General features: G+C 45.9%; 1 protein-coding gene across 1 annotated transcript in view; it reads left to right on the forward strand.

Annotated features, from left to right (window-relative positions):
- Positions 1–11,991, forward strand: part of Ankh (ANKH inorganic pyrophosphate transport regulator) — a 127,046-nt gene extending 115,055 nt beyond the window's left edge. Inside the window, exons 9-12 of the mRNA XM_031360422.1 lie at positions 7,770–7,899; positions 8,532–8,655; positions 9,046–9,145; positions 10,682–11,991. Coding sequence (XP_031216282.1) covers positions 7,770–7,899; positions 8,532–8,655; positions 9,046–9,145; positions 10,682–10,795 — 468 coding nt within the window. The 3' untranslated portion in view covers positions 10,796–11,991. The remainder of the gene's footprint in view (positions 1–7,769; positions 7,900–8,531; positions 8,656–9,045; positions 9,146–10,681) is intronic.
- Positions 11,992–13,992: the final 2,001 nt, after the last annotated feature.

Consider the following 13,992-nt stretch of genomic DNA (forward strand, 5'->3'; position numbering starts at 1 on the left):
ATTTTTTGAGGTAGGATCTTTTGCTGAACCTGGAGCTGGCCAGTTCTAACCAGCATAGTCAGCCAGCTTTCACTGGAAATTCCTTGTCTTTGCTCCCAAGGGCTGAGACTCCAGGTAGCTAGTAAGTCTTCATAGCATCGCAGGTGGGCACTGGTTTTCTGACTTCTGGTCCTTGGGCCTGCATAGCAGGAACTTTATCCCCTGATCCATTTCTTCAGCCTGCTTTGAAAACAGTAAAATGCCCATAATACAAACTTATCATCTTGCCCACTGCAGCTTTACAGTGAGGTACATTCCTATGGTTGTACTACCTCCTCCCATCCATGGAATTCAACTGAATGTATTCATTATGCCCTACCCCCTAAGTTTCAAATTCTGAATTTACTGAAAAACTACACTAAAGCTACCATGTGGAACTTTCTAGACATCCTTCAGATCTGGTAAGAACTGGAATCAAACATTCCATAGACACCTCCTGAGGAGCTGGAGGAGCTGGCAGGCCCCTGACACCCAGCTCCTGTTCTACTTGGTGAATGGCACCCCCTGCTGTTTGAAATGTTGTCTTGCTTCCAAGCAGTGTTTTGTGACTTATCAGGAATCTGGGGTCATAGTAGAAATGACAACAGGGCTCTCAGGAAGAATGAGTTCTTGACCATTTCATCAAACCTCAGAGAGATGATTTTATCTCCTTACTCTGTAGAAAAAGGGGGGTCATAAAATTACATCTGAAGGTGCTTATTTCACCATGCACACACTGTAAAAGAAAATGGTAGCATCAACTCCTTTACAGATTATTCAAGATAAATGTGTAATAGTTATGCTTGCCAGCAGGCCAGATGGACAATATCAGGTGCCACGTCAGCATAGAAAACCAAGACCTGTTTACTCCATGATGTATGTAATCAGCCATTATATTCAGCAGGCAGACGTTTTGCCAGCCCTACTGTACATTGCATGGGGTGGGGGAATTAACATGGGAATATCAAGGTGTCGTTGAACTTGAGAGAGCACCTCTTAGTGTTTGCTGTGTATAGTCTGAGGTAAGAGTGATTCTTCCTCCTAGGGTTTTCCTCCCTGTGTCCTTCTCTTTCCCAGTGGGGTGCCTACCAAAGCCACCACCTCCCACTGCCCTTTCAGATGCTGTCTCTCATGGCTTTTATGAAATCACCCTTTAGCAGATAGCTCACTCCAACCCTGCTCCCTGCCATCAGTCACTCCAGCCTTGCTCCTGTCATTCCGACAGTGCTGATAGGCAGTCCGTCATAACGTCTATTTTCATACACTGTCGTCATTCGGCATTTCCACACTGGAAGACAGCATTGCTTTCTCCTTATCAACTGAGATGTGCACACAAGACACTGGCTGTTGAAGCTGAGCCCTGAGCTTCCTTTTGATGTCTGCCCCTTCCCATACACGACTTCTCATGTCTGTGATAAAACATACATGAAGACCCACTTTTTTTTTTCTGCAAAGACATAAGCAGGGGCATGTTGCATTTAAAGCTGTTTCTAATGGGTGTGGAGCAGGGGTGGGGGAATTGACATGGGAATATCAAGGTGTTGTTGAACTTGAGGGAACACCTCTTAGCGTTTGCCATGTATAGTTTGAGGTGAGAGTCCAGGAAGCTCAGTCCTTGTCTTGTGAATCTGAACAATGACGTTCACAGATTACATGGGGTGATTTTAGGAAGAAGTATTTTATCATAGGGAGCTTAAGAGAGGGAGGTGGCAGAGCTATGCTGGAGGATGCTGGGAGGGGAGGACCACCAGCCACACAGCTGTGGCTATGGTGGACGGAGGTGATAAGAAGCTGGTCAGTCCAGTGCCTTCCTTGAAGCCTCAGTCTTGACCTTAGTGTGCTTTCCTGGACAGAGTGCTCCTTTAGGGGAAAGCGATAAGGAAGTAAGCTGGGCAGTGGTGGTGCATGCATTTAATCCCAGCACTTGGGTGGCAGAGGCAGGTGGATTTCTGAGTTTGAGGCCAGGCTGGTCTACAGAGTGAGTTCCAGGACAGCCATGGCTATACAGAAAAACCCTGTCTTGAAAGACAAAAAAAAAAAAAGAAAGAGAGAGAAAGAGAGAGAGAGAGAAAATAACAGACCCCTTACTGCCTTCGAAAGCCTCTGGCCATGACAGAACCAAAGACATTTTTGGTGTAGACATTCCTTTTCTGGCATCTCTAGCCTCCAACAAGGAGGCTAAGAAAGAAGCTGTTTACTTTTATTTACAGTCTTTTTATCTTTCACTGCCTAGCCAAATTCTACCACCCATTCTCATCAATATTCTTTGTGAGAACTATGAATAAATATCAACAGGGAAATGAGATTAATTCTAATCTCACGTGTATGTAGAGGAGGCCACTATTGATGTTAGTTGGAACCCCAGGAAGCCATAGGAACCATAGCAGCAGACACTGACCAATCAAGGGTATCGAGCTACGCTTCCACATTGACTTCCTTTCTCAGTTAAACCTTATGACAGTGTGGACCAGTCCCAGTCACACACAGGAACCTCTAAGGAGGGTGGTGCTCACAGTAGTCTTGTAAGGAGCAAGATCCCATCTAGAACATGAGGCATTCTTGCCCAGAAGCAAACTGGGTAGGAATGGTAGGAATTTACCCCAGGCGGGCAGGACTCTTCTAGTTACAGGAAACATCTAGTCACCATGACACCTGATCTGTGTATATAAGCACCAGTTCTCCCAGTGGGAGGGCCCCACAGCACACTGCACTACATGTCTGGTAAATTCTCTAGATAACAGTGATGCCTTGGGCCAGTTTGTTGTTGTTTGTTTTAGAGACAGGGTTTCTCTGTGTAGCTTTGGGTATCCTGGAACTTGCTCTATAGACCAGACTGGCCTTGTACTCACAGAGATTCACCTTCCTCTTTCTCCTGAGTGTGTGCCACCATGCCCAGTTGGACCAGGTACAACTCCAGGACAACTGTGTGCATTTTACTTTTTTCTAACTGTACAAGATCAGAATCTCTCCTTCACTGCTAATTGTAATTATTGGCCCAGGGACAAACTTTGTGAATTCCTCAAAAGTAGAACCCCTCAAAAGTAGAACCATTGGCTTAGGGAAATTCAAAAGCAACTGTCTATAGGGCAGAGCCCCAAGGACACCCAACAAGGGATGCACTTCTCTTTTCCTGGTGGCAGCTTTGTGTGTTCTCTGAATTGACATGCTAAGGGAGCAGCTAGCCTCTTAAACTCCATTAGCCAGACTTTCCCATTGTTGACCTTGATCACTTGGCCCAGTAATGATGTTTGGCAGCTCTCTCCCTCTCTTTGTGCCATGACATGATTTTTCCTTGGTCAGCTCACACAAATGGGCTGGAAGGTGTGCTCTGCCCACCACAAGAGAACTGTTAAGGAACTGTCTAGGATTCCACACAGGTTAGACACCCCTCTCCCCCTTGTTTATTTCTATCAGCATGGGCTTTAGATGCTTGTTTTATGCTTGGGGTCATATCAAAGCTATTTTACTGTGTTGCTCATATTCCTTTCTTGGCTATCTTGACTCCAGTGGCTGTGCTGTCCCCTTGGCATGTCCTATTGTTTTGTGTTCTGGGCACTTCCTTACTTCCTAGCACTATAGATCTTCCAGGATGATAGTCTTATTTCCAGCTCTAGTCAGAAACTGAGTTCTTTCTCTAAGGGGCTTCGGGTCCTTTGGTTAGACAACGAAAAGACAACCCAAGGCTTGGCACAAGTTGACCTATTCCATTTTGAAAGCTTCTTCCTAATGAGATGATACTGACAGCAAACTCTGCAGAAGAGAACCCAACCCTGCAGCTATTTTCAAGGAACACAGAAATCATGTCTGTTGTCAGTAGTTCATTAGGTTTTCATTCTGGTTTGGAAAAGTCAATGTCACTGGCTCTGCAAATATCTGATGAACACAGCATGTCATGGCCAACCAGGGGGGCATGTTCTGAGTTACAACTACACTAACTGAACTCAGTAGAATGACATTTCCTAAAATACCCCTTGTTGAGTAAGCTCTCCATCCTTGTTCTCTGAAACACTGGGTCTAATTATCATGCTAGAGCATGAAATCTGACCTGAAGGTTAGTGTCCTAGCTTTTAGCAAACACTCTTTGCTTCCGAGTTGTTTACATGTCCCCTTTTGGAAAGTGCAGCAAATATTCCCTTGTGAAAGACTGGTTGGAAAGTAACCTGAAGTTTCTGGCTTCAGAGACTTGAGAGAGGGTGGGGGGGAAGAATCTTCCAAATGTACGGTTCCTGCTCTTTGATGGCCTGATAGCTGAAGCAATGGCTTTCAACTTCAGTGTTCCTAGAAGACAAAGAGCTGGACCCTGCAGTACGTGTATGGTTGACAGCCTAGGGTCATGCTCCCCATCTGCCCCCCTGTTAACTGCCCTTCCCCAGAGAGATAGCTTCTTACAAGGCAGCAAGGCTTCAAGGTAAGCATCTTCTACGTATAAAAGCCAGAGGGAGGAACTACTTGACTCACCTGATGCACAAACATGTTTCTACCGTAGATCTGACATGCAGTTAGTTACACCCTCCTTTTCCTTGGTGTGTTGTGATTCAAAAGCTACTTTACAATGGTTTTGCAAAACCTAGAGAGCTTGCAACTTGTATTTAAGGTATTGTCTCATGTTCAGATCATCTCTGGTTGGAAAAAAAAAAAAAAGCACAGTAATGATTCTCTGAGAAGTCTGAGTTTTGTGTAGGATATGGCCCCCGTGACACATTCTACCCACTAAGGAAACACAGAATGGCTCATGTAGGAAAGGTCCAATGCACAGACCCATGGCAGACTTGAGGGGTGGTTTATAGCTTTACTGCTGTGGGAACAATTTAGGGCCTAACATAAAGCAGCACCGAAAGAGGGATCTTTAATCTGGTGCTGGGATGTGGTATAGACAGGGGGATAAGTTGTCTCCAGCACTATACGCAGTGCTGTTTGGGAGTTATTAGAAACTGTCATGTCTGTGCGGTAGACACAAGTGATCACACTATTTGAAACCAGCAATGGGGTAAGGTGGCAGGCCGCTTGTCCAAGTTACTCAGGTAATAAAGTTCCCAAGCTCCAAGTTGCTAGATCTGAGGGAGTCAGAATGGTATGGATCCCTACGGTAAGCAGTGTGACTGATGGGTAGCACCGGCTGCTACAGACCAGTTGAATATGCTCCCAGATGCTGATGAGCCATGGGAAAAGCCTATTGAATGTATAAAGTAAAAAAAACAAACCACTTATGTTGATCTGCTAAGGTTTGTTGTTGTTGTTTTAATGTCTCACTGTGGCCACGTTAGTTCCATGAAACTTAAATTATCCAAGTGCAAATGATGCTATATTTCAGTACTCTGTTTTCACATGACTGCAACTCATTCTCCAATATATTTAGTTTTATTTTAGACAAGACTTGCTTGTAGTTTAGGAAAAGGAGATAAATATTTGATGGAACTGTCATGTTTTAAACATTACCCTCCAAAGTTATATCATCACATTTTTAAATTAAGGCTTTTAAAGTTAAAGTTGGTTCTATTAGGATTGTTCCCAGTTAGCATGTCTCAACCTACTGCCCCATCCATTCCCTTTGCAGCCCTGTCCCCTCTTCTAGAGGCACGCCACAACCCCAACTCAGCCCCACTTCTCCTTTGGGTGGATTTGTAACTGGTGAACTATGATACTATGAGAAATTCTTTTGATGAATTATAATAGCCTGATACTTAAAAGTCATTAAATGTCATACTATTTCTCTGCCCCACCCTAAATGTATGCATTACCATCCTGTGGGCTGAGGGACCCCTGGCTGGATTACGAAGGAGAAAGCAAGCTGAGCATGACCATTCATTTCTGCCTCCTGACTGGATGCGATGTCATCAGCTGCCTCACACCCCTGCCCCCATGCCATCCCCACAGTGATGGTCTATACCTTCAAACTGAACTAAAACAAGCCCACCCTTAAGTTGTCCTTACCAGGTATTTGTTGGAGCTAAGACAAGTAACCAATGCAGAAGGCAATTGTCTTGAGGTCTTGAGTAGTGAAAAGGTCTTTCTTTTAAATATCACTCAGTGAGTTTGGTTGAGAATTCTAGGGGAGAAATCAACTTCCCTTGAAATCTGTTCTTGAGGTCTTTTGCCAGCTCTGGCCCAGTGTTATTGATGATGTACTCTGCTGGGTCTCTTCTTGGCCACTGTCTGCTCCCAAAGGCAGCCTTTCAGTCTCAAAATTCCTTCCGGCTCTGAAAGGGTCACTGCTCCCTCCTTTCAGAACTCTTGGTATAAGAATATTAGATTTATTTGATCAAAAGAAAAATACTCTAGTCTCATTCTCCTTCCTTCTTCATTCCTCAGCTCTGTCTGTGGCTGACTTCTGACCCCATGTCAGCTAATGCCTTTCGCAGTTATGTTCATCCTCCTAGTCCTTGGCTCTTTCTTGTTCCATGAATGTCTCTAGAACATTTCTATTCTGTTCTTAATCCGTGAATACAGTTTCTTCACCCATCTCTCTGAGAATGTCAGCATGACAGAAAGGGTTTTTACTTTTCCTTCTTTCTGCATTGTCTTAAGTTTCTTTTGTTTTGACCTTGAGGCTGTTACAGAAGTCTGGGGACCACTGATTGTGTTCATGTTTAGAAGTAGGGTACTGGCAGCTGTGAACATTAACACAGGGCTGAGATATGTTACTTGTATGACTCTCACTGGTTAGAAGGCTTCTTTGGGAGCCTGAAACTTTCAGGAATTCCAGATCCTTCTTTGGCCAATCAAAAGCCGCTCTGGTCTCTAGCCTCTGGGACTCACCTGGTTTCCTATGTTTTAAGAGCTGAGAAAAGAGGATATACAACATGTCCCCCTGCTTGGAGTCCCCAGAATTCTGCCCTTAGCTTTGCCAGGCACTAGTTTTCCTTATGCAGAGATGAATCTGATGATAGTTTAAGGGACACAATCCCAAGCTGTCAAGGGTGCAGCATATGAACTGCTTGCAGGCAGACTTTAGCCACCCCCCATGAGCTGTGCTTCCCCACCTCCTAATCTGGGGGAGGGGAAGTGGAAGTGAGTTCTGCATTTCTGTCAGATAAGGTTTCAGTTTCTAGAGTCTGTCTTCCCCAAGTTCCAGGTTCTGTGGCTACTGTTTCTTCCCTTACCCTCCGAACACTAAAAATTCGTAGGCTGCAGATGACTCTACATGTCAGTGTGGCGCCATCCAGATGCTTCCAGGTTACAGTCTAGTATTTGCCAAGGCTGTGAAAGCTGTATTAATGGACATGTCTGCCCAGAACTGACTGAGCAAGCCATAGAAGACCCTGGCTAAGCCTCAGGGAAACCAAGATGGTCTCCTTCCCTAGCCCAGTTACCCACTCAGATGCCACCAACAGTGGACTACCACACTGGCTATTCCCATGGGGCAAGTGCAGCACATGGACCAATGCCACCCACAGTTCCTACTCCTACCCCCGACACTGGAAAATGAGAGTAAGGCAGGGATGTGTAGCTGCAAACCTAGGGTGCCAGTGACACCAAATGAGCATGTTTACCATCCTCCAGAACGCGCAGGGACCATGCCATGTCTATCATGCCATTTGTTTGTTTGTTTGTTTGTTTGTTTGTTTGAGACAGGGTTTCTCTGTGTAGCCCTGGCTGTCCTGGAACTCACTCTGTAGACCAGGCTGGCCTCGGACTCAGAAATCCATCTGCCTCTGCCTCCCAAGTGCTGGGATTAAAGGCGTGTGCAGCCACTGCCTGGCTATCACTCCCTTTCTTTACAACTGGTTCAGTGTTGTCCTGCCTCCCCGCAGCTCTGTTTTGTCATGTTCTGGACCCCCAACGTCTCTGAGAAGATTTTGATAGACATCATTGGAGTAGACTTTGCCTTTGCAGAGCTCTGTGTCATTCCTCTGCGCATCTTCTCCTTCTTCCCAGTGCCAGGTAAGCAGCACAGTGCACTGTCATTATGCAGTAGCGACATACCAAATGAGCAGTGACACCATGACACGAGCGAGAAAGGAAAATGCCTAAGGGTGAGGTGGTCAAGGTTGACTCAAGAAGGCATGGTGGGAAATGGGGACAAGGTCATTCTCATTTCTCCCCAGTCCCTCAGACAACAGCAGGGTGATGGCGTCTGGTCCCAGCTTTTGTGCTCACTTGACTCTTTTCGGCATGGCCTATTTTCTCAAAGCTTTTCCTCTAGAGGAGAGTGGTCAGTCAGAGCTAGACTGGGGAAAAAGAGTAGCAAGTCCGGGCAAGGTCATCGTGAGAACAGCCAGGCCCCTCAGAATGACAGTTATGGTGCTGCAAGGTGCCTGCCTGCAGCTGGCCTCCTAGACACAGGACTGGGGAGAGAGGGCGCTGGGTAGGAATGGGGCCTGACCCCAGTTAGCTTCCAAAGTAGGGATCAGCAATCACAGGAAGACAAGTGACCAGCCCTGGGTTCCAGCAGCTAGGCTGGGAGTTCCTGTAGCCGTTAGTGTTTAAGAGTTGTTGTCCTGGACCAGCCTAAGGGTGGATGGAAGCAGAGTGGAAGCAGGCCATACAGCTGACACATCCTTCTCTCCTCACAGTAACTGTGAGAGCTCATCTCACTGGATGGTTAATGACACTTAAGAAAACCTTTGTTCTGGCGCCCAGCTCTGTGCTGCGGATCATCGTCCTCATCACCAGCCTTGTGGTCCTGCCTTACCTGGGGTATGTGTTCACAGCATTTCTCTTAGGGTCCTTTGCAGTAAAATATCCTATGTAGAAGATTAAAATCTATGTAACCAAGTGAAATCTCTAAGCATATTAGACTGGAAATTCAGAAGGAACCCTGTCTGCCCACACCAGTGAGTCTTTGAGATCCACATTAGCCTGGAAACAGGTGCTACTCAGGGTTCAGTTCCTGTGATGAGGAATGTGCAGAACAATGGGAGGAAGAAAGACATAGGTCTCCCTCAAAGGTCATCAGATACTGTCCTGAGGCCAATGGAGGGTATGACTGCACCATCCCTCACTTGTCTACAGTATTCTTGGGATTAAGCATATCATCAGCTTAATTATGTCAGACTTGGTTCTAACCATTTGTGTTCTCATTTTCAGAGTGCACGGAGCCACACTAGGTGTGGGCTCCCTTCTAGCAGGGTTTGTGGGAGAATCTACCATGGTTGCCCTCGCAGCATGCTATGTCTATCGAAAACAGGTAAGAAATGATGGTAACAGCTTTGGGGACAATTGGGACCTTTCTCTGTCTTCACAAATAATTTCCCTCATCAGCTCTATTCTGGGAAGTCTGTTCCAATCCTGCTCAGCCACCTTATCCCTTCCATATCATACCTACCCACTCCATTACAGGCCCTCACCCTAAAGGCACAGAGCTAGTCTGTCCTAAAGGCAGGAGTTTTCAAACTGCATGGGATCTATTTTTTTTCCTTTCCATGATCTATGAGTTCTCTGGAATCAGAAACCTTATATTATTCACTTAGATGATATTAACCAGGTACCCAAGGATGTGTGTATTTTTAGGCTGCAGGGTACAAAGAAACCAACAAAACTGTTAAGAGACCAGGGAAGCAGTCAGGAGAGCCCAGGAATATGGAATTCACTATGAAGGGTGGACTTGAGGGGTAAGGGATCGGGGAGCCCCATGGCCGTGGGGATCAGGAGAAAAGGGTGAAACTGTTGAAGACCATAAGTAAAGGGCAGAGGGCTATAAAAGGCAACTTCAGAAAACTAGTTAAGATGAGATAACATTCAGTGCAGTGTTTGCACTGGAGACTGACCCAGTGGACGTGACACGAGTGGGACAGCACGGCCAACTGGCCAAGTGTGTACCGAAGAGAGTGGGCAGGTAAGATGGAAACCTCCACTAAATGTGGGGAATAGTCATGGAACTCTTATGCTTGATTATGCTTAGGTCAATTAAGTTGGAAAGCCAAGTTGTCCCTGAGAAAGGGCCATGAGGAAGGCTAGAAGATGGAGGAGGCCGCGTGGGAGACAGAGCAGCTGGAAAGAGCAGGGTGTAAAAGCCCCAACACCCTGCAGTGGGCGTTACAGCCCAGGCCTTCTTGTGGGTCCCTCAGCCATGCTGGCAATTTGCAGCAGAGACAGATTTGGACCTATCTGAGGTCCAGGTTTAATGTTGTAAATAGGACTCAAGAAAAGAGGCTCAAGAAAAGGACTCAAGATGGACATGACTGTAATTGCCAAGCATTACAATTAAGCCAATGTGGGAGGGGTGAGAGTACTCAGAAGGCTGAGCCACAGGACAAGCACAGACATAGCAGTGATGGGAATCAGGTCCTGAAAGGAAAGTGCTGGAGGAGCCGCAGAATGCAGAGAACACAAGGTCTACACAGACCTAGGGATGCCTGAGCGCTGGCTGATTTTCCTCAAGGGGGCAGCAGCACTGCAATGAGCCCACCAGGAACAAGGATGTACAATCAACAGGACAGGGAAGCAGGAGCTGTCATGGGGGAGGAACTAATCTAGAGAATAAGTTCAAAGCTTGTGGCTTTGGGGGTGGTGGGAATGAGGGGAATGGGAGGAGCAAAGCTTCTGTTTGGTATCCCAGGGTACGTTCAAAGCATGTCAGCAAAGATATGAGGGACAGAGTTCCCCACAGTACCTGGCACACAATAGGCATGTGAACAACCACAGTGAAAGGCATATATTGAGCTAGATTCAGCCTATACCATAAAGGGGACTCCCGCTCACAGTAGTGTCTTCTTTTATCTAGAAAAAGAAGATGGAGAATGAGTCAGCCACCGAGGGGGAAGACTCGGCCATGACCGACATGCCTCCAACAGAGGAGGTGACAGACATCGTAGAGATGAGAGAAGAAAATGAGTAAGCACAGGCTGCCAGGAGCACTGCAGGGACAGTCAGGACAACAGTCGTCTCTTTCCTCCTCCCATCACGTTGTTTCATTTTTATTCTTGGTTATGAAAGAGGCCTTGATTTAGAGGTTTCGTATAAATTCTCTAGCATACTGGGTATGCTCAAAGATGCAGGGACCTGAAGAAAGGTCTTTACTGTCGCTTTATAACTCAAAACCGCTGACTTCATGCCCCTGCTTCATAAAACCCAAAAGAGAGAGCTGCCTCTTGGTCAACGTTTCTACTCCCTTGGACAATCTCCACTTTGGAACCAAAGGACTTGGGCCAGACTCTTCTCTGTTCACGTCTGCTTCCTAAGAATCAACAGGCTAAAGCTCAGCCTCTCTGACTTGCTCCCCAACACTGTGGCTCTGGAGTCATGAACTATCTGCCGTGCACACTGGTGGGCCCCAGGCTGCAGCCCACAGTCTCCCTGGTCCCAGAGGAAGAGCTGGTGGCCCTGCTGGGCCAGCATAATGGGAATTTAATCTCTTGTAGAAATTGGGTCAGTCACAAACTGACTTGATCATCAGCATCTCATTGTTTTCCTGGTTTCACTGAGTTGCCGTACCCCACAGTGTATATACATGAGCTGACTTTTCAGAGTTGTCACGCAAGGGCATCTCCAATGTCAGCATCCTCCGCATGAGTTTCCCTGAAGATGGCACTAGAGCGAGAAGTGGAGCGTTTTAACTGTCCATTTCTCTAACTGTCCATTTCATTTTCACAGTGAGCAAAGCTTTAAGTCATAATCTAGCATTCTAATGCCAGGTTCTTGTCTCGTAACTTCTGATGTAGATGTGTCTGTCACCTGTTTCTGCAGGGCAAGTAACCGAGTGTACTATGGTACTCCCCTCCACACCATAAAGCAAGACATTTTATAAACAAGTATCAAGGTCACTATGTGATACCCCAGAAATAATGCATTGGAAATCCACTTAGTGCAGTATATTTTTCTAAGTTTTGGAAAGCGGGTTTTTTCCTTTAAAAAAAAAATTATGGATACAGTTCACTAAATTCCTGATTTAGTCAAAGTAACTAGACTGAAAGAACCTAAACAAAACAAATATTTTAAAGATATAAATATATGCTGTATATGTTATGTAATTTATTTTAGGCTATAATACATTTCCTATTTTCGCATTTTCAATAAAATGTCTCTAATACAATTCAGTGATTGCCTGCGTGCTCCAAATACCTACAGCTTACTCGTGTTGTACCAGTGACCGCTGTTATGTTACAGCCTTTTACACGTCCTTTGTGTGTGAATGTAAGGGCCTACAGATCCAAGAAGAGAAGTTTTCATGATGGGCAACCTTGGGAGGAAATGGATCAGACTAGCACAGACAGGCAAAGACGGGAAGGGCAGAAGGCCGGCCTCTTGTGCTTATTATTTCGGTGTTGTATAACCTCATGTTAAGACTGTTAGGGCAAAGGCAGGCTGTCAGCTGCACAGACTCGCATTCCCATTTCTGGATACCCAATGTCCTTCATATGTGCCCACCATGGGAACAAGTCCTGTGTGCTTCCATAGCTGCTTGTGGGTGACTTCAGGGGCAGATCTGAAAGATAACTGAAAATCTTAATTGTATTGGCTTTTTAAAGTACATGACTAGAAAATTAAACAGCAATATTTTTTAAAATGTGTGGCTATTTTCATGCTTCTGGGGTTAGTTTAAATATCAAAGTGCAAAAGCAAAATCCTTTCCCTCTAAATTCAAGAACAGCTAGTATCTCTTCACTGTGCAACTGGAACATGCAGCTTAGAGCCCAAAGCCACCTTACTTGATCAGGATGACTGGTCATCAGCTGTATTAGACGTCCTTCCCATGTAGGGCAGGCTCCTCTGCGCCCACTTTTTGTGGGCCTGTTTTGTCACCTGACGTTGTCCTAAGACAGAACTCTGAGCTGGCATACTGCTGTGTTCAAACAAAGAATTCCACGGCCTAGACTTGGAAGGGGTCCCTTTCTCCACTTTCCAAAGGCATTAAGGGCAACCTTTCTACCTCACCAGCTGAGTGTTAAACATTTTGCTCAGCTAACAAACTGAAAAGGTCCATGCCTGTGAAATCCTCAAGGACTGTGGGAAGACCAGGCGTGGCTCTCAAGGTTAAGTGACAAATACAACCTAAAGTTGCAAAAGGCAGGAGAGAAGTTTTCCTCAAAATACTGAGAAGTGAGTTGGGATGGCCCAGATGAGGCCTTTCTAGAGTGAGGATTTTCTCTGAGGAACTAGAGAAGCCTGGTTTTCTGAGGGGCAACTGAGGGTCATTCTAAGTGCATACCTGCTGTTGGCTCTGCCCTTGTTTACTGGGTCCTGGCACACAGGGCCTCTCTAGGGCACACTGGAACTGAGTAAACAGGATTGCTGTGACTGACGAAGGACAAAGCCTCCACTGCAGGGCTTGGAGTGTGAGAGGCTTGAGGTTGGCAAGAAACTCACCAAGGATCCTTTCACTGGGAAGGCCACTTGTTTGCATCTGTGGGTTAGAGCTGGTCAGTCTCTTCTTGCTGGGGATGCTGGGCTTCTCTCTCATCAAAGGCACTCTTCTCCCGTTTGGGACCATCTGTTTCTTGGCCTTCACTGATGGTTTGGCTTGGAAATGTTCACAGAGGGCCTCAGAAATGAAAACACTTACTCTGGACTGCAGTAGTTACTTAAGCACTTTAAACTCCATGAACCCTATTGCTTTCTTGCAATGCAGCCCCTTCTGGATCTGGCAGGCAGGACTGAGACAATGGCCTTGATCGTGTTTTATCTTTAAGACTTTTATCACTCCCTTAGTGCAGGTGAGTGGGTATGTGTGCCTGTTTCAGAGACGGAACAAAGACTCACTCCACTTCTAGCTCCCCTATCTCCTGCCCTCCTAACTGTTCTGTTTGGGGATATTTTCTTCTGAAATAGGCAGAGGGAAAGGAACATTTTCCTAGATTCAGCAACTTTCTCTCCAAACTAAAGCGAGAGCAAGAGATGTGTTACAAAAATAGAAAATACTAATATTCTTGTAATTATCTATTTTTAGTTCTTTGAGACGGGGGCTCTCTACATAGCCCTGGCTGTCCTGGAACCCACTATGTGGACCAGGATGACCTAACACACAGAGATCTATGTGGCTCTGCTTACAAAGTGCTGGGATTAAAGGTATGCACACCACATCTGGCCTCTTCTAAT

The sequence above is a fragment of the Mastomys coucha genome, unplaced genomic scaffold, assembly GCF_008632895.1.
Source record: "Mastomys coucha isolate ucsf_1 unplaced genomic scaffold, UCSF_Mcou_1 pScaffold8, whole genome shotgun sequence".
In the NCBI taxonomy this organism is placed as follows: Eukaryota; Metazoa; Chordata; class Mammalia; order Rodentia; family Muridae; genus Mastomys; species Mastomys coucha.